This window comes from Ranitomeya imitator, chromosome 1, assembly GCF_032444005.1.
Source record: "Ranitomeya imitator isolate aRanImi1 chromosome 1, aRanImi1.pri, whole genome shotgun sequence".
NCBI lineage: Eukaryota > Metazoa > Chordata > Amphibia > Anura > Dendrobatidae > Ranitomeya > Ranitomeya imitator.
This window is the reverse complement of record NC_091282.1, coordinates 691,593,783-691,614,973: the sequence shown is the minus strand read 5'-3', so window position 1 is coordinate 691,614,973 and position 21,191 is coordinate 691,593,783. Positions and strand designations below refer to the sequence as shown.

The 21,191-nt window shown below is 43.8% G+C and overlaps 1 protein-coding gene across 1 annotated transcript in view; it reads right to left on the bottom strand.

Moving 5' to 3' along the window:
- The window catches only part of ARHGAP5 (Rho GTPase activating protein 5), a 93,986-nt gene that overhangs the window by 41,220 nt on the left and 31,575 nt on the right, over positions 1-21,191 (bottom strand). Inside the window, exon 2 of the mRNA XM_069730490.1 lies at positions 13,753-17,636. Within this exon, the coding sequence (XP_069586591.1) occupies positions 13,753-17,466 (3,714 nt within the window). The 5' untranslated portion in view covers positions 17,467-17,636. The remainder of the gene's footprint in view (positions 1-13,752; positions 17,637-21,191) is intronic.

The window sequence follows — 21,191 nt, the reverse complement described above, 5'->3', positions numbered from 1 at the left end:
CAATCATATTGTGTCTACCTCTGTTCCTCACTCCTCTAGCCCTATGGCTAAAATAGGATGTGTAATCTGACACCTCACTGTCTTGGCAGTCCAATTAGTTTTGATTAGATAGAGTTCAGCAGTTTGCTTTTATTCAGAATAGACGACAAGTTCAGGAGACTGAGGGAACAGGAAGAAGTAGATGGTTAGTGGAGTCAGAAGCAGAATTTTCTGATAAGATATACCACAAAATAGTCCAGCAATTTCTCTGTTAATTAAAAAAAAAAATAATATATATATATACACACACACACTATACTACGTGGCTGGGCAGTATACTACGTGGCTGGGCAATATACTACGTGGCTCTATGCTGTATACTATGTCGCTGGGCAATATACTACATGGCTGGGCAATATACTATGTGGCCATACACATTCTAGAATACTCGGTGTGTTAGAATCGGGCCACCATCTAGTAAAATATATATATATATTTACTAGATGGTGGCCCGATTCTAACACGCCGGGTATTCTAGAATATGCACATCCACGTACTATATTGCCCAGCCACGTACTATATTGCCCAGCCACGTACTATATTGCCCAGCCACGTACTATATTGCCCAGCCACGTACTATATTGCCCAGCCACGTACTATATTGCCCAGCCACGTACTATATTGCCCAGCCACGTATGTCACAGGTTAAAAAAATAAAAAATAAACATATACTCACCTTTGGATCTGAGGGCCACTTGTAGTTCTGTCGCCAGCTTTCAGTCCCAGGGTGTGATGACGTCGCGGTCACATGACCGTGACGTCATGGCAGGTCCTTCTCGCGTAGGCGCACAGGACCTGTGATGACGTCGCGGTCACATAACCGTGACATTGTGGAAGGTCCTTCTCGTGCAGGCGTGCAAGACCTGTGATGACGTCACGGTCACATGACAGTGACGTCATGGAAGGTCCTTGTCGCATATCATCCTTAGCAGCGGAATGTCGCGAACAGCGGGAAAGGCACCGGAGGGTGAGTATATGATGATTTATTTTTTAATTATTTTTAACATTAGATCTTTTTACTATTGACGCTGCATAAGCAGCATCAATAGTAAAAACTTGGTCACACAGGGTCAATAGCAGCGGTAATGGAGTGAGTTACCCGCGGCATTAACCCTGTGTGAGCGGTGAATGCGGGGAGTATGGAGCGGGCGCTGGGCACTTGACTGCAGGGGAGTAGGGAGGGACTAATCGGACTGTGGCCGTCACTGATTGGTCACGGCAGCCATGACAGGCAGCCGGCGAGACCAATCAGCGACCTGGATTCCATGACAGACAGAGGCCGCGACCAATGAATATCTGTGACAGAAAGACAGGCAGAAAGACGGAAGTGAAGACGGAAGTGACCCGTAGACAATATATATATATATATATTCGCCAAGAAATAATTTGTCCTTTGTATCTGAAATTTCAGTTAGGTCAGTAGGTTATGTGATCGCTTTGTGAACACCTGGGAATATCACTTCATGTTCTCTGAAGGTGGCCACCATCCCAGTCTCCGGAGCTGCCTATATGATAAAATTGCATGGACGGTGGCAATGAAGTTCTTCACAGGAGGGAAGACAAACTCCTATCGCAATTACTGATGATTAGTCAGCACCTGTCACAATTATAATGAAGGTGGTCACAGTTCGGCCTCCTTGACTCTAAATTTGTAATCCCATAGTTTATACAGGAGATTCTAGAGAGGAGAAATGGTGTTGCAACAACAGGCAGTGCTGGTACTTGCACTGGCTATCTATGTGATTCGGTACTGATGCATTTCGAGACAGAGCAGAGGAATAAAATGCAAGATGGGAATCAAGATGGAGGCAGAAGAAAAGCAGAGAGGTGACTGAACTTTATGGAAGTACACCGTGTGGAGTGTGATAGACAGTCAGGTGGGTTGGGTTGAGTGCAGGGATGGAAAAAACTATTTTTGCTGGACTGCTTCTTTAAAGATCCTAAAATTATAAAAAAAAAGCAGATCACAGACATGGCACAAAACTAAAGTCATTTCAAATTGCAGCTTTCTGGCTTTAAGAAACACTAAAAGAAATCAAGAACAAAAAATGTGGTAGTCAGTAATGGTTACTTTTTGTATCCAAGCATAGGGGAAAAATTATGATATCACTCAATTCTGAGGGAAAAAATGATGGAATCACCCTGTAAATTTTCATTCCCAAAACTAACACCTGCATCAAATTAGATCTGTTCATTAGTCTGCATCTAAAAAAGAGTGATCACACCTTGGAGAGCTGTTGCACCAAGTGGACTGACATGAATCATGGCTCCAACATGAGAGATGTCAATTGAAACAAAGGAAAGGATTATCAAATTCTTAAAAGAGGGTAAATCATCATGCAATGTTGCAAAAGATGTGGGTTGTTTACAGTCAGCTGAGTCTAAAAAAAGTCTAAAACCAAATACAAACAACATGGTAAGGTTGTTAAAGGCAAACATACTGGTAGACCAAGGAAGACATCAAAGCATTAAAAACCGGAAACAAAGAAATAGGTCTCCAAAACAGGAAATGCACAACAAAACAAATGAGGAAAGAATGGGTGGAGTAAAAGTCTGTGACCGAACTGTAAGAAACCGCCTAAAGGAAATGGGATTTACATACAGAAAGCTAAACGAAAGCCATCATTAACACCTAAACAGAAAAAAAACAAGGTTACAATGGGCTAAGGAAAAGCAATCGTGGACTGTGAATGACTGGATGAAAGTCGTATTCAGTGATGAATCACGAATCTGCATTGGGCAAGGTGATGATGCTGGAACTTTTGTTTGGCGCCATTCCAATGAGATTTATAAAGATGACTGCCTGAAGAGAACATGCAAATTTCCACAGACATTGATGATATGAGGCTGCATGTCAGGTAAAGGCACTGAGGAGATGGCTGTCATTACATCTTCAATAAATGTACAAGTTTATGTTGATATTTTGATTGACTTTTCTTATCCCATCAATTGAAAGAATGTTTGGGGATGATGAAATCATTTTCCAAGATGATAACGCATCCTGCCATAGAGCAAAAACTGTGAAAACATTCCTTGAAAAAAGACACACAAGGTGAATGTCATGGCCTGCAAATAGTCCGGATCTCAATTCAATTGAAAATCTTTGGTGGAAGTTGAAGAAAATGGTCCATGACAAGGCTCCAACCTGCAAATCTGATCTGGCAACAGCAATCAGAGAAAGTTGGAGCCAGATTGATGAAGAGTCCTGTGTGACACTCATAGTCCATACCTCAGAGACTGCAAGCTGTTATAAAAGCCAGAGGTGGTGCAACAAAATACTAGTGATGTGTTGAAGTGTTTTTTGTTTGTTTTTCATGATTCTATAATTTTTTCATCAGAATTGAGTGATTCCATAATTTTTCCACTATGCTTGGATACAAAAAGTAACCATTACTTTCTTTTAGTGTTTCTCAAAGCCAGAAACACCAGGGTTACTTACTGGTAACAGGTTTTTCCGGAACCCATGACGGCACACCTGAGAGAGGGGATCCGCCCAGCCAGGACAGGAAACCCTACTGAAAATAAAAGGGCGGTACCTCTCCCTCGCTTCAGTTGGTTTTCAGAGCAGGAGAGGCCCCCCTGGTTAGTACACATGGCAATCCAACACCACATCATATTAACTAAAAAAGCACCCAAAACAATAGTGCACACCGAAAAGGTGATAAAGGGGGGGAATATACAGGTGCCGTCATGGGTTCCGGAAAAACCTGTTACCAGTAAGTAACCCTGGTGTTTTCCCTTTCCCCATGACGGCACACCTGAGAGACTTTTGTAGAATGAAACCTTAGGGAGGGACCACCGCTTGGAGTACCATTCTACCAAAGGTTAGGTCAGCAGAGGAGGAAAGGTCTAGCCGGTAGTGCTTGAAAAAAGTTGAAGGTGAGGACCAGGTAGTAGCCTTGCAAATTTGATCAATTGATACCTCAGCCTTTTCCGCCCAGGAGGTAGCCATGGCTCTGGTAGAGTGAGCATTGATGCCTTCAGGCACCGGAGTGCCACCCGCAGAGTAGGATAAACTAATGGCCTCCCTAATCCATCTAGCAATAGTACTTTTAGCTACCCCACACCCTCTTTTGCTACCCTGAAAGGCTATGAATAGGGTTTGGTCTTTCCTCCACTGACTAGTCATAGATATGTACTGTAACATAGATCTTCTCACATCTAGCATGTGGAACTTTTGTTCCCCTGGATTTTTGGGATTACTACAGAAAGATGGTAAGGTAATCTCTTGACTCCTATGGAACTTTTGAACCACCTTGGGGAGATAAGCCGGGTCTGGTCTTAGAACGATCCTGTCATCAAAAACCTGAGTATAAGGAGGGGATATTGACAGGGCTTGCAAATCACTTACCCTACGTGCCGATGTTAGGGCTACTAGAAGAACTGTTTTAAGGGTAAGTAACTTAGGTGATAACTCCTGTAAGGGCTCGAAAGGGTGTTTAGTTAGAGCTTCTAAGACCAAATTTAGATCCCAAGGAGGGATTTTTGGGATAACGACCGGCCGAGATCTACTGCAAGATTTTATGAATCGTGAAACCCATCTATTTGAGGCAAGATTACAGTTATACAGGGCCCCCAAGGCTGAAACCTGAACTTTAAGGGTGCTGGTTGCTAACCCAAGATGTAATCCTGCTTGCAGAAATTCTAGGATAGGACCCACTGGAGCCACCTCCCCCAATGGTTCACCCAGGAAGTCAAGAAATTTTTTCCATGTCCTACCATAGATTCTAGAAGTTATGGGTTTTCTGCTTTTCAACAGGGTGGAGATTAATCCTGGTGAGAATCCATGGCGACTTAGTAACGCCCTCTCAAATTCCAGGCTGCCAGATGGAAGCCCTTCACCTGAAAGTGGGTTACTGGGCCCTGGGTTAGTAGGTCCGGAATTTCTGGCAAAATCCATGGATCTGTTACCGACATCTGCCTTAGAAGGGAGAACCATGGTCTCCTTGGCCAAAATGGAGCTATGAGGATAATTTTCGCCTGATCCTCTCTGATCTTCCGGATCACAGCTGGGATCATCACTATCGGGGGGAATGCGTAGGCTAGAGAAAACTTCCAAGGTACTAGTAGGGCATCTACTGCGAAGGGATGTTCTTTTGGATTTAAGGAGCAGAACTTTCTGACTTTTTTGTTGTGTGAGTTGCCAAACAAGTATATTTCTGGTGAGCCCCAGGCTTGGACTATTTGCTGAAATATCTGGGGGTTTAAGGACCATTCCCCCTGTCTTAAGCCTCTGCGACTCAGGAAGTCTGCTTGAGTGTTTTCTATGCCCCTGATGTGTAGTGCCGACAGAGATAACAGGTGTTGTTCCGCCAGTTGGAAGAGGAGTTTTGACGCATTCATCAGGCCTTTGGACCTCGTTCCCCCCTGATGATTGACATACGCCACCACTGCTCGATTGTCTGTTAGGATTCGAGTATGGCGACCCTGGAGTAAAGGGAGAAAATGTCTTAGGGCTTTCTCCACTGCCCATAGCTCTTTTTCGTTTGATCCATAGTTTTTTTTCTCGTATGGACCAGGTACCTTGTACAGAGTGAGATCTCAGATGAGCTCCCCAACCTGTACCGCTTGCGTCGGTCGTGATGATGTCTATGACCGGATTTTTCCACCGGACCCCCTTTGTCAGGTGGTGTTCTACAGTCCACCAAGCTAGGGAATCCCTTACGCTCAGGGAGAGACATAGATTTCCTTCTAAATGCCCTCTTAACAGTCTTTGAGCTGAGAGAACTTCCCACTGTAGATGTCTTAGGTGGAATTGTGCCCTTTCTACTGCCGGTATACACGATGTTAACGAGCCTAGAAGGGACATCGCCTTTCTGAGAGTCATTGCGGGTTGACGTATTGCTGTACTGGTCAGGTTTATTATCTTGTCCACTTTGTTTTGTGGAAGGAGGCAGAGCTGACGCTCGGAGTCCAGTATTAACCCCAGGAAGGACTGTATTTTTACTGGCAGTAGTCTGGATTTGGGGATGTTTATTATCCAACCCAGCTCCATTAGAGTTGATGTTACCACTGATACTTGATGAGTGCAGTGGGACTCTGACCTCCCTATTACCAGGAAATCGTCCAGATATGGGACAATTACTACATCCCGGGACCGGAGGTATGACATTACTTCCACCATCACTTTGGTGAAAACTCTGGGGGCTGTAGACAGGCTGAATGGAAGAGCTGTATATTGATAATGCTTTACCTGATTTTGAATATAGAGAGCTACTCTCAAGTACTTCCGATATTCCTGATGTATTGGTATATGGTAGTAAGCATCCTTTAAGTCTATTACTGCCATGAAGCAGTGTTGGAAGAGAAGTTTTATGGTCGTGTTTATAGACTCCATCTTGAAAGTGTAGTTCTCTATGGATTGGTTGAGCTTCCTTAGATTTATAATAGTTCTCCAAGAACCATCCGGTTTTTGGATCAAGAAGAGGGGGGAGTAAAACCCGTCTCCCTCTTCCTGAACCGGGACTTCCTGAAGAACCTTTTTGTGGACAAGTCCCAAGATCTCGGTTTCTAGGGCAGATTGTTCCTGCTGAGACTTCCGACGAGGAGTTATTATGAAGTTTCGTCTGGTAGGACAGACGAATTTTATTTTTAGGCCGTCTCTGATGATGTTCGTGACCCAGATACTGGGGGAGATATTTACCCAGGCCGGAAAGAAGAGGGAGAGTCTTCCTCCCACTTCTGGCGTAATGTCATTGGGGGGATTTTTTTGCCGATGTGGAGGGCCCTTTAAACATATAGCCCGATCCTCTTTTATCTCTAAAGTCCCAATTTTTTCTCTCCCCTGGGGGGCGACCTCTATTATATCTTCTCCTCCGAAAAAAAGGTTTTTTAGGATCTTTAGGGATGTTGGGAAAACCTTTCTTCTTATCTCCTGCATGTTCCAGGATGTCTTCAAGTTTTTTCCCGAAGAGAAGTTGGCCGTCACATGGAATAGAACACAGTTTGTGTTTAGATGGCAAATCCCCCGGGCAGCCTTTGAGCCAAAGGGCTCTTGCCGCGTTGGACAAACCCGCGGCTCTTGCGGTTAGTCTTGCGGAATCCGCAGAAGAGTCTGCCAAAAAAGCTGCTGCTCCTTGTAGCAAAGAAATATTTGCAAGGATGTCAGTTCTGGGTACTTTGTTTTTCAGCTGATCTTCTATCTGTTGTAGCCAGACCATTAGGGCACGGGCCGTACATGTTCCCGCAATCGCCGGCTTAAGGCCCCCCGCTGAGGCTTCCCAGATGTGTCTCAGGAAACTATCTGCTTTTTTATCAAGCGGGTCTTTGAGAACACCAGAGTCCTCTAACGGAAGGGATGATCTTTTTAAACATTTGGCTACTGCCCCGTCAATCTTAGGGATTTTCTCCCAGGACTCGGAGTCTTTATCCTCAAAAGGATATCTCCTTTTGGATGAAGAGGGTAAGGAACCCATTTTTTCGGGCTTTTTCCACTCTTTGTCAATTAATGCTTTTATTTTTGCATTAACCGGAAACGTGCGTTTCCTTTTCTCTTCTAGGCCACCAAACATGACATCTTCTAGAGACCTAGGTGTCTTCTCCTCTTTAAGCCCCATTGCAGATCTAACTGCTTTAACCAATTTATCTACGTCCTCAGTTGGGAAACATGGACGACCTCCTGAATCACTGTCCGAGGAGGAATCTGAAGACTGGACAGAGGCCGAGGAGGTAGAGGGAGACCGGGATGTTTTATGACTCCTCTGTCTCTGAGAGGCATCTGAGTCTGTGGACGCCTTACGGCTTCTCCTTCTTGGTTCGCTAAGGGCCAATTTCAAGGAGTCTTTTATTTCAGCCTGTATTATGGCTTTTAGGCTAGTGGCAAAATTAGGGGTCTCTTCTTGTATGGTTTTAGTAATGCAGTCAGCACAGAGATCCTTCTGCCACTGAACTGCAAGCGGGTTTCTACAAAGGGCACACTCTCGGTTCTTTGTTTTACCAACCGCTTTCCTGGACCCCTAGTGATCAAAACAGACAAAAAATGGACCCTGTTACCATAAGGGTGACATTCACGTAGATCACTCACCACTACCGACAATCAAGGGTACCGATTTTGGAGGCTGGACAGATGCACGTGAAGCGTCCCTCCTGGACGCCGACGAATCCTGCCGGACAGAACGACTGCTGTTTCTACCACTTGAGCGGCTGCTCTTGGTATGCTGGTGGCTCGGCAAGGCATCTGGTGAGAGCTCCATTTGCTGCTGCTGCTGTGAAGGCGGCTGCTGCTCCTGTTGTCCTACTTCCATGGTGAAGTTTATGGACATGAGCGCGTCTTCTGTGGTCTAACCCCCTTTTATGGGGGGACCACTGCACTCCCCGCCTCCTTCGGTGCCCAAATTAACCCCCTCCCACTCTCTGCCGTGCCGCCGGAGTTCCCTTTCACTGGCCGGCGTTCTCATCATGGGCGCCGCCATCTTGGATCCGGCGCCCGCCCCCGACGTCACGCGGGCACGCCCATTCCCAGCGTGCCTTGCGCGTGACGTCAGACGAGCGACCCGGAAGCGGCCACCGCACCTGGACGCCGGCAGAGAGGGGAGGGCGGCGTGGCAGCCATGGAAGGGAACCCAGCCCTCTGACCACGCTGCTCAACGCCCGCTCGGACGCAGAGACCCGGAGGACCTGCGGACGGCGCTTCCAGACCCCCGAACCCGACGCACAGGCGCTGCCTGTTCTTCCACGCCGGGAAGGGACCTGGGTAAGTGAACCGCCGTGTTCAGTAAGAGGGTCCCTGTCAGGACAGGAAACCCAACTGAAGCGAGGGAGAGGTACCGCCCTTTTATTTTCAGTAGGGTTTCCTGTCCTGGCTGGGCGGATCCCCTCTCTCAGGTGTGCCGTCATGGGGAAAGGGAAAAGTTGCCATTTGAAATGACTTTAGTTTTGTGCCATGTCTGTGATCTGCTTTTTTTTTCTACAAAATTAAACAGCTGAATGAACATCCTCCAAGGCCGGCAATTCCGTAATTTTTGCCAGGGGTTGTAGTAGCAACCTAGAATCCCTATTAACAATACATCTGCAACAGAATGACATTTACATGCAAAGCAGTCACTGCTGAGAAGGTGACGGCTCTGCATTCACACGTTTAAACCATTTTCATGTACAGTTAGTTACCTAGAAAATATTTCCATGGAGATGAGAGATACTTATAGTAATTTCACTCCAGAAATAAAACTTGCCATATACAGCACATCTAATACACCTGTGGCAAATTGACGAACAAATCAAGAATAGTTCTGTGTCACAACTCCTACAAGAAGGAGCGCGGCTGTGATCAGACAGTACTGATGCATGATCTACGCCCCGGGGACAATAGAAGGAATATAACAGAGGACCAGCACCCCCTACACATCAGTAGGATGAGTTATCTACCACGGGGGTGTCAAACTGCATTCCTCGAGGGCTGCAAACAGGTCATGTTTTCAGGATTTCCTTGTACTGCACAGGTGATAATTTAATCACCTACACAAATGAGTTGGTGATTAAATTATCACCTGTGCAGTACAAGGAAATCCTGAAAACATGACCTGTTTGCAGCCCTCGAGGAATGCAGTTTGACACCCCTGATCTACCCTATGTGGACACATGGGACACCTCGTACAATAGATATAACCAATGAACAACGACCGGGATTTGGAGTAGTTAGATACTTTTGGAGCTGAATTACAAAAAGGCAAAATGTTTTGCTCAATATTAAAAAAAAAATGTATTGTTGAGAGAGTAACCTGCATTCAATATAGCACTTAAATATAAAGCATTAAAAGGCATTTACCAAATACAATACACTTTTCCCCTTACAAATAATCCTCTTTCGACTCACTCTGTCTCATATTACAATTAAGCATACAATTAACCTACACAGTGTTTGGATTTAGTCCAAAACAGTGTTCCCTCTAAAGGTACCGCTACACTAAACGACTTACCAACGATCACGACCAGCGATACGACCTGGCCGTGATCGTTGGTAAGTCGTTGTGTGGTCGCTGGGGAGCTGTCACACAGACAGCTCTCTCCAGCGACCAACGATTCGGGGAAAGACTTCGGCATCGTTGAAACTGTCTTCAACGATGCCGAAGTCCCTGGGTAACCAGGGTAAACATCGGGTTACTAAGCACAGGGCTGCGCTTAGTAACCCGATATTTACCCTGGTTACCATTGTAAAAGTAAAAAAAAAAAAAACCAGTACATACTCACATTCCGATGTCTGTCACGTCCCCCGGCGTCAGCTTCCCGCACTGACTGTGTCAGCGCCGGCCGTAAAGCAGAGCACAGCGGTGACGTCACCGCTGTGCTCTGCTTTACGGCCGGCACTGACAGTCAGTGCAGGGAAGCTGACGGTGGGGGACGTGACAGACAACGGAATGTGAGTATGTACTGGTTTTTTTGTTTTTTAACTTTTACAATGGTAACCAGGGTAAATATCGGGTTACTAAGCGCGGCCCTGCGCTTAGTAACCCAATGTCTACCCTGGTTACAAGTGAACACATCGTTGGATCGGCGTCACACACGCTAATCCAACGATGACAGCGGGTGATCAGCGACCAAAAAAAGGTCCTGATCATTCCCCAGCGACCAACGATCTTCCAGCAGGGGCCTGATCGTTGGTCGCTGTCACACATAAGATCGTTAGCAGGATCGTTGCAACGTCACAAAAAGCGTGACGTTGCAACAATATCGTTAACGAAATCTTTATGTGTGAAGGTACCTTAAATTTGGGAAGTTTCTTATTTTAAAAACTACATGGTTTTGCTGCAATTAAAAAAACAAAAAACAAAACAAAAAAAAACATCCGGCAAAATAGTGGTGTAAGCGTCATCCCTACATAAAAAAGGGCTTACTGTCCTGGATCAGCAAAGGAAAACAGCTATTTTGTCTACATTTTCCAGCTATATATACATATAAGACATGTATATTTGTGCCAGTAGTATTATTTAGAGTAACTATACCTTTATTTTCTATTTATATACTAGCTGAAGAGCCCGGCGTTGCCTGGGCATAGTAAAAATCTGGTTAGTTATAGCACCTCACTTCTCTTATTTTCCCATCACGCCTCTCATTTTCCCCCCTCACACCTCATTTTCCCCCTCACCCCTCTCATTCCCCCCTCACACTTGTCATTTCGACCTCACATCTGTCATTTTCCAATCACTCCACTATTTTCACCTCACACCTCTCATTTTCACCTCAGTATATACATGTTTGTCATCTCCCTTATATATAGTATACACCTGTATGTCATCTCCTGTATACAGTATATACTTGTATGTCATCTCTTCTGTGTATAGTATATACCTGTATGTAATCTCCTCCTATATATAGTATGTACCTGTATGTCATCTCCCCTGTATATAGTATATGCCTGTATGTCATCTCCCCTGTAAATAGTATATACCTGCTGTATGTCATCTCCTCCTGTATATTGTATATACACCTATGTGTCATCTCCTCCTGTATATAATATATACCTGTATGTAATCTCCTCCTATATATAGTATATACCTGTAAGTCATCTCCCCTGTATATAGTATATACTTGCTGTATGTCATCTCCTCTATATACCTATGTGTCATCTCCTCTTTTATATAGTATATACGCGTGTCATCCCCTCCTATATATAGTATATACCTGTAAGTCATCTCCTCCTGTATATAGTATATACCTGCGTGTCATCTGCTCCTGTATATAGTATATACCTGTGTGTCATCTCCCCTGTATATAGTATATATCTGTGTGTCATCTCCTCCTGTATTAGACCTCGTTCACACGTTATTTGGTCAGTATTTTTACCTTAGTATTTGTAAGATAAATTGGCAGCCTGCTCAATCCCCAGCCAACAGGAAGCCCTCCCCCTGGCAGTATATATTAGCTCACACATACACATAATAGACAGGTCATGTGACTGACAGCTGCCGTATTTCCTATATGGCACATTTGGTGCTCTTGTAGTTTGTCTGCTTATTAATCAGATTTTTATAGGATAATACCAGACTTGTGTGTGTTTTAGGGCGAGTTTCATGTGTCAAGTTGTGTGTGGCGACATGCGTGTAGCAACTTTTTGCGAGTCGAGTTGCAGGTTAGTGTAGCAAGTTGTGTGCAGCAAGTTTTGCGCGTGGCGAGTTTTAGGTGTGGTGCGTTTTGAGTATGTGCAAGTTTTGTGTGAGGCAACTTTTGCATGTGTTGCAACTTTTGTGCATGTGGCAATTTTGCGTGTGGTGAGTTTTCCATGAGGTGAGTTTTGCACGTGTGGCTAGTTTTGCGTGAGCCTAGAGCGGCGACTTTTGTGTTTCGACTTTTATGTGGCGAGGTTGGTGTATGTGTGGTGAAATGTGTGCTGAGGGTGGTATATGTGTTCAAGCACGTGGTAGTGTGTGGCGCATTTTGTGTGTGTGTTCATGTCCCTGTGTGTGGTGAGTATCCCATGTCGGGGCCCCACTTTAGCAACTGTACGGTATATACTCTTTGGCGCCATCGCTCTCACTCTAAGTCCACCTTGTTCACATCTGGCAGCTGTCAATTTGCCTCCAACACTTTTCCTTTCACTTTTTCCCCCATTATGTAGATAGGGGCAAAATGGTTTGGTCAATTGGAAAGCGCGGGGTTAAAATTTCACCTCACAGCATAGCCTATGACGCTCTCGGGGTTCAGACGTGTGACTGTGCAAAATTTTGTGGCTTTAGCTGTGACGGTGCAGATGCCAATCCCGGACATACACACACATACACACATTCAGCTTTATATATTAGATTAATTTGCCCTTAAAGGGGTTGCTGTCTGCTGTCACTATGTAACCAAAGACTTGAAAATCCTCACAGCGCAAAGTGCATACTGTCATGAATCGCCGATGTCAGGAGCGTGACCACAAGTCTGCCACTTGCGTACATGCTGTCACATGCCGACTAGATGTGCGCAGCCTCACTCAATACAAGTGTATTGAGCAAGGCCAGACAAGTCAAGTCTGAATGTGGCAGGAAGTATGCAAATCACATACTTGCGGTAACATGACTACCTGCTCCTGGAGAATCCAGACAGAGTGCTCTGTGAGGATTCACAAGTCTGCAGGTCCTCAAACTCTTTCCCCACTAGAGAGGTGCATAGCTCAGGAGACAGTAGGGCACAGCACCTCGCTGAGTCCGGACACAGATTGGGGTATGAATGGAGCAGTGTGCTCATTCAGATGTATAATCCGGGCTCTCAAGCCGCACACTTAAGGGGTTTTTTGAGCGATGAGTTGAGAATCAAGACCAAAACGTAAGCAATTTTCTTAAGGGCTATGAAATTTTGAAATATCACTATAAAGGTTAAGTTACACTTTAATAATTTCATAAACGTTTATACTCTTTTAGCCCTTCATTATGATTCTCTCATCTCAGTCTATCCTTAGAATATAAACTAACAGTTTCCTTTACAGTTTGCTGATCTGACACAGACCTTACCTATACCGGCTGACAGGAACTAATCCTATCCATCCACTGTAGGATAGTTTGCAATTAATATTCATTGGGATACAACATTGGAAAGAGATAGTAAATCACTCAATATTCTAAAGAGATAATCACCAAGATCATTTTTATCCAAATGTAAAATGATGCCAGATCTAGGAAACTAGAAATAATCTAGTCTTTTGGAGCAAAACACAAGAATTCTTTGGTTATTAGTAAAACCTATTGGACTACACAGACATCCATCAATATCACACCAGCTAATGAAATCCAACAAACCTACCTTCTTCTCTTCCTTTACTTTTGGTGGCTTCTTCTTGGTCTTCCTTTCCTCCTGTTCTTGGTCTGAGGTGATTGCTGGGTTATCTATGCCGCCCTTCCAAGTGTCAACTGGAGAAAGAAGCGGGTCTTCTTCACTTGGCCTGTGTTTTGGTTTCCGTTTTCTGTCCTTTCCAGGGATGGTGGTAAGTGCCTCTTCATCACTGGCATCGGAATGGGTTCGCCTATACGTGTACGATTTTGGCTTGCTGAACAGCGTTTTTGATTTGTACTTGTACTTTGATGGCCTTCTCTCTCCCTGTCTTGAATTTCTGTCAGTGATACCGTTCTCTTCATCTCCTTGTGCGTTAGGAAACAAATGATGCAACTTATGAATGTGGTTCTGGCCATCATCTGGATCTGCATACAGGTCATTAATGAAATCTTTGGACCTTGGTATTGTGTCAACTGGCTCTGCGTAGTTATCGGATGAATCGGCATCTTCAGGGTGTACCAATGGGTAACGAGGCGATTGCTTCCTTGGGTTTTTGCTAATGCCAGCTTCAATAGCTCTGACGAGATTTGGGTCTAGCCTATTCACCTTAGACTTGGGTCCACCAGGCTTAGGTCTTATTGGTGGAGGCACTTTATGGTTGCGCTCATGATCGTGGCAATTTAATGGAGTACTGTGTGTAGGATACTCGTTCCCTTCATTGTCCAAATTACACTTTGGCAACAGTTGCACATCATCCCCGATAGGGCTATAAGGAGGTGGTGCTTCTGTATCATCCTCTGAATCGGGATAGCAGCTGTAGGCTGGCGAGTTTCCACGTGGTGAATATGGAAAAACATCTTCACATGGTTGACTTGCCTCTCTACGACTCTCTGCCAAATACGAATTCTCAATAGAAGTTTTCTTTTCCAGAACATCACTGAAAAATGGCGTGAAGACCTCCGTCTGGCGGTGGTATTGAGACAGAGAATATAAAGCTGTGAATTTTGCTGAAATTTCTGTAGCAATGTGCTCTCCTTCAGTCATTAGTTCTTTGATGGCTTCATTCTCAAAGAAGTCTGCTTGGCTGTCCGTTACCGCCACTAGCTGAACAGGAATGGTGTCCTGAATTTCAGACAGAAAAGCACGCAGCATTCCCATAGATGCTTTCCGCTTGGCTGAATAAATAAGAATGTACCCATGAACCAGTTCATCTTTTCTAACTCCAATTGAGGAGTGGTATGACAAAATGGTTATCTGAATCCTTCTCCGTTTTTCGCCAATTATTTTATCCAGCATTAAAGAGTTATTTTGGCCTGGCTGAGCAGCACTACAAGTGCGTGACTCCAGAAAGGGGGAAAGAATAAGATCAACACTGAAAAGATCCCCACACATGGCACACATTACAATTCTTAAATCTGCTTCTGAAAGGTCTTTAATTGCAGGAACGGGACTGGCAATATCAGAGTTGTGCTTGACAGACTCTAGTACTCCTCTAAGCGCTTGTTTGATTTGAGCCTCATTAAATTTTCGAGGATATGTGCCAGTTGGCACATCCACAAAGGGACACTGGAGTTTATTGGCCAATTGCTGCCCTTGGTGCCTTAATATCGGCATGTTTTTACTGACACTCTCTCTCTGATTAGCCAAAATTAATGTAAATGGAAGGTTAGCAATATCCTTGTCTCTTCTCGCCTGAGCTTCACATCTAATTTTCCCAATGCAGTCACCTATAAAATTAAGTGACTCTATTGAGCTAAACACACAAAAACAGCCGTGTGGTTTAAACCCAGGAGTCCATAATTGGCTAAAAAGATATGGGGAATTGGCATCCACAGCTCTTAGTTCTAACTCATAGATTTTTCCATCCAAGGCAAATTCATCATCTGTTGACTGGGTCCTAATCTCATTGGCCATCTCTTGAGGAAGGTTGTCTTTACCAAGAATGAGAAGGTTGACCTTGTCAAGATTGGTTCCATCTTGATACAAGTTCAAGCGGCTAAGATTCGACTGCAAGAGACTGTTGGCAAGTATTTGCTCAACTTTTATGTCCATACAACTTTGGACACTAAGGCAGGTTTCCTTAGTTGGATGATAAACAAACCCTATGTGCTTCAGAAGAAGAGATTCTCTGTCAGTTGCGAGCTTCTGTAAAGCTTTGTATCTCGGTTCTTCTCCAAGAACGGCATTTATTTCAGTCATTTTATCAGTGCTTGGGGTAGCATTAAGATCTAGGTCATAGAATAGCTCAGAGTGCTCAAAAAGCATCTCCTGAAATTCTTCTTTGGCTTTTTCAATGATCTCTTGCTGGTGTTTACGATATACCTCATATCGGTCAGTCTCGTTGATAAATTTATATGCCTCATCCTCCAAAACGAAACACATCACTTCTTCCCAAGGTTGACCAGGCGAAATGAATGGTATTTTTTCAAGGGTTTTTTTAAACTTGGTTTTCATTTCCAGTCTCTTCTTCTCAGAAACCAAGTGTTGAACATGGCTTTGATAAACTTTCTCGGAGTCTAACGTGCAGAGAAGATCAAAAGGAACCCGTCGGTCAGTTACTTTGTCAATATGATCTGACTGATCCCATGGGGTTTTATCTAGCATTACAAACCATAGGCTGAATTCAGGCTTGTTCTCTAGCACCTGAAGAGCATCTGTCCAACTTAGGTTTTCTACCTCTTCAAGCTTTGGCAGTAATGTATTGAGTGCTCTTGGTAGTGTTTTAAGGTACTCCTCCTTTCTTTTTCGAATGTGCTCTTGTTTGAGCTGATCTGTGTGTTTAGAGAATGTGTTTTTAGCCTTTAGTGTTCCCTCTAAATTTATGTAATTTTCATAATCTGAATGGTTTTTTAATTTATTACTGATAGTTTTCCAAGTTGCGTGGTAGTCGCGCACAGTTTGTACAATAAGCTTTTCGAACTTATCAGTAGCAGATGCAACTATTTGTCTATGTGTTTTGAATGCCTCAAGGTAAGGGATAATCTTGGGTTTTCCTCGTGTTTTGTCCAACATTTGCACTAGTGCTGTGAAACAAGTATCAACATTTATATTGTTTCTGGCTGAGGTTTCTACGACAATTAAATTTTTCTTATTCGAGGCAAATCCTTGGACTTCTCTTAAATAGTGGTCAACACACTCATCACACTTTGTGGCGGCAATGATAATGGGCTTCTTTGCTTTTACTGCTTGCGTATAGAGGTTATTAACAAATTTTAACTGATCATCGAACTTTCGATTGCATCCTTGGCTAACATCAATGCATAGAACATAACCATCTATAGTCAGCTTTCCTTCGGGCATTTGCTTTTGCTCAAAGTCCTGCTCCAGGCCAAGCTGGTCTGTGCAAATGTACATTAATTTCTCAGCTGATTGAATCTTTGACGCTGCTGCTCTCTTAATGTAGGGCTGAAGGTTCGTACTACGATGCGGAAGGAAAGTCTGATCATCTATGAACTCGGTCTGTTCAATAATGTGATGCTTGCAATCAACCCCATCCTCTCCTACCTGCGTTACGTCACCCCAATACAGAAAGTGGTCATTGTTGACAACACGGCCACCAAAGTCAATTGTGCTAAGGACAGAGGTGTGTTCGTGATAATATTCGTCAGCTTTTGGGCGGACATATCGATTACATAAACACGATTTTCCAACACCACAGTTGCCTTTATCCTTTTCGGTTCCGGACAATCCTACCACGCTAATGGTATATGACGGGGGGCGCGGCTCCTTATTCTTTGCCATCATCACTCCCCTCTCATCCTTTTCAGCACATCTAGATAGCAGGGCATACTTTTCATTCTTAATTCCCACGTGAGGTCTTTAGATTTTCTCAAGAAACCAGGCAAGGTGCTCAACTCCTCCTCTTGTTCTCCATCAACATGATATATTCTCAAACCTGGTGGTGCATGGCGTTTCTGTAGAAGCAAAGTAGAGATATATTACAAGTCGGGTCTACTTGTAAATCACATACATATAAAAATTCTATATACATATGATTACACAAATACTTATAAATAAAAATATATCACAATTAGGGCTAATAAACTACTTACAAAAAGTAGAAAAATAAAATGCCTTAAAAGGGGGTGTAGTAGGAATAACTTTCCAAATGTCAAAAAAGCGTCTCAACAATGCTAAGAAACTTTGTAATTCGGCAGCGTCAAGCTATTTTGACGGTGTGAGATTCTGAATCAGTCACATGAACCCACCAGCTGACTTTCAATCATGCTGCGTGCCATACATTTTTGTTTGCTTGTTCATTCCTTCCACAAACACGTTTTTCTCATGTATGAAAGTAATAACGCACATGTGCTCTTGTGAAAAATGGCGAGAGGGATGGAAATGATGACACTCAATGTCTGTGGGAATAATAAAGCAGGCACCGGTCATGTGGGCAATGTACGGCACATCATCTGAGATAAGAACAGGAAACTAGCTGGTGGGGTCACATAGCGAGAATCTACAGATCCTTCAGAGCACATTGGAAGCGGAGGTCTGTAGGTCAAAAATTACCATCGATCAGCAATCAAGTTGTGCCACTGGTCATTAGGTGTAAACGTAACTTAAATGGATCACCAGTGGTTAGTTTTGCTCTTATTTTATTCCTGCTACTCCGGTGAGAATAATAATAATAATAATAATAATAATAATAATAATAATATTATTATTATTATTATTATTATTATGCGCTAATTTTCACGGTTCTGTGTGACTCACAGGATTTTCCGGGATATGTCTTTAGGCTGCTCTGTATTACTACTTTATTAAAGGCCATAAAAGAAAAAAAGAAACAATACTAAAACAATACTAAGGGGAGCAGCAAGAGTAAAGTAAAAGAAAAAACTGGCCATTTTCAACCAGGTGACAAGACTTCTTAAAAGCAGAGGCTCCTAGTGAACAGATTTATTTTACTTAATATAGCATCATCATATTTTGCAGCACGAACATCATCATCACTGCCCGCATTGGGGCAGCCGGCAGGACTGTAAGGTGTACGGACTAAGATGCCATAAAAGTAAAAGGCCTTTTCTGAAGGGCTCAAGGGTCATCCAGAATGCATCCATCAAACAGCGAGGAATTATACAAGTAGATGAAATAATCCTGAGTGGTCCAGACAACGAACGCCACGCGTTACTAATCATCTAAGATTCTAATGAGTAAATTAATTAACCCCCTAATCCCTACAGACAAAGACGATTAAGAGTCCAAAAATAGAAATATCACCTGTTTGACTGGGTCTATCGTGATAATGTGGTGACCTCAACCTATTAAAAAGTCCTCACATAAGCAGGACCTCCGGAGACGGGGACATTACCAAAGCTCCATCATTCTATGTGATCGGGCAGAGTGCCCCAGGCATCACTAGGGGGTAATATAAGCAGCCTCCAAAAAGATCTAAAGAACACCACCAGGAAGACCCTTATTGATATCAGTTATTAGAGCTTATGGACATCAGGTGTGGGGTCTGACATTTTAGACAAACCTCTATGAGCAGTGTTCAGTCATCCCAACGATGTACTGCCTAATATGGCCTCTCGTTCATTTTGGGGTAATGAGAAGTTTTGCCCATCGCCAGGCTGGATTCATCCTAAGTTGGGCTTTCTGCCGGCCATGCAATAATCAGACGAGTCACGTCCACAAATGGCGGACATAACTGGTTCCATATGTAGCGCTCGTACGGGTGCAGAAGCTGCCTGCCAATACAGGCACTAATATATTAGCACCTCGGCGAACAATGGTCAGTTTGTATTAGGTCCATTACACACGAACCCTAAATTTTTAAAAAGTATACATTTACATTCAAGGCCAGATTAAAGGATCATTGAGGTAATCTTCGGTAAAGTGTAAACATCCACTCACACTGAAAGTGGGCTAAAGGTACCTTCACACTAAACTATATCGCTAGCGATCTGTGACGTTGCAGCGTCCTGGCTAGCGATATCGTTCAGTTTGACACGCAGCAGCGATCAGAATCCTGCTGTGATGTCGTTGGTCGGAGCTAGAGGGCCAGAACTTTATTTGGTCGCTGGCTCTCCCGCTGACATCGCTAAATCGGCGTGTGTGACACCGATTCAGCAATGTCTTCGCTGGTAACCAGGGTAAACATCGGGTTACTAAGCGCAGGGCCGCGCTTAGTAACCCGATGTTTACCCTGGTTACCATTGTAAAGGTAAAAAAAAAAACAAACGCTTCATACTTACCTTCCGCTGTCTGTCCCCGGCGCTCTGCTTCTCTGTACTCACTGTGAGCACAGCGGCCGGAAAGCAGAGCGGTGACGTCACCGCTCTGCTTTCCGGCCGCTGTGCTCACAGTGAGTGCAGGAAAGCACAGCGCCGGAGGACAGACAGCGGAAGGTAAGTATGTAGCATTTGTTTTTTTTTACTTTTAGGATGGTAACCAGGGTAAACATCGGGTTACTAAGCGCGGCCCTGCGCTTAGTAACCCGATGTTTACCCTGGTTACCGGCATCGTTGGTCGCTGGAGAGCTGTCTGTGCGACGCTGAAGCGATCCAGATCGTTGTCTGGATCGCTGCAGCGTCGTTTAGTGTGAAGGTACCTTAAGGCTACGTTCTAACAATGAGTATTATGTGAGTTTTTTGAAGTTGCATATTTTCTGGACCTAAGGCTAAGCGCACACGTTCAGGATTTCTCGCAGAAAATTCCTGAGAAAACCGGACATTTTCTGAAAGAAATCCGCAAGAAAACCGCATGCGTTTTTGCCGCGGTTATGACGCGTTTTTGCCGCGTTTTTTCCGGACACTTCCCAATGCATTTAGTAGTGGCAAATCCGCAAAAAAAACGCAAAAGTAATGAACATGCTGCGGTTTTTAATGCTGGAGTCATTGGTTCACGAGCCACCACACACAGATATATCCAGGACATGGGCTACAAGTGTCACATTCCTTGTGTCAAGCCAATCATGACCAATAGACAATGACAAAAGCCTCTTCCCTGTGCCAAAGAGAAAAAGAACTGGACTGTTGCTCAGTGGTCCAAGGTGTTGTTTTCAGATGAAAGTAAATTTTGCATTTCATTTGGAAATTAAGATCCCAGAGTCTGGAGGAAGAGTGGAGAGACCACAATCCAAGCTGCTTGATGTATTGTCAAGAGGAAGATGAGAGACACCAGATCCAACAATGCAGATGAGCTGAAGGCTGCTATCAAAGCAACCTAGGCTTCCATAACACCTCAGCTGTACCACAGGCTGATCACCTCCATGCCACACCGCATTAATGAAGTAATTGATGCAAAAGTAAGCCAAGTAGGTAGATTTCAGTAGGCCAACATTTCTGATTTAAAAATCATTTTTCAAGCTGGTGTTATAAAGTACCGTATTCTAATTTACTAAGATAATGACTCTTGGGTTTTCATTGGCTGTAAGCCATAATCATCAACATTAACAAAAATAAACACTTGAAATAGATCACTCTGTTTGTAATGACTATATAATATATGAGTTTCACTTTTGT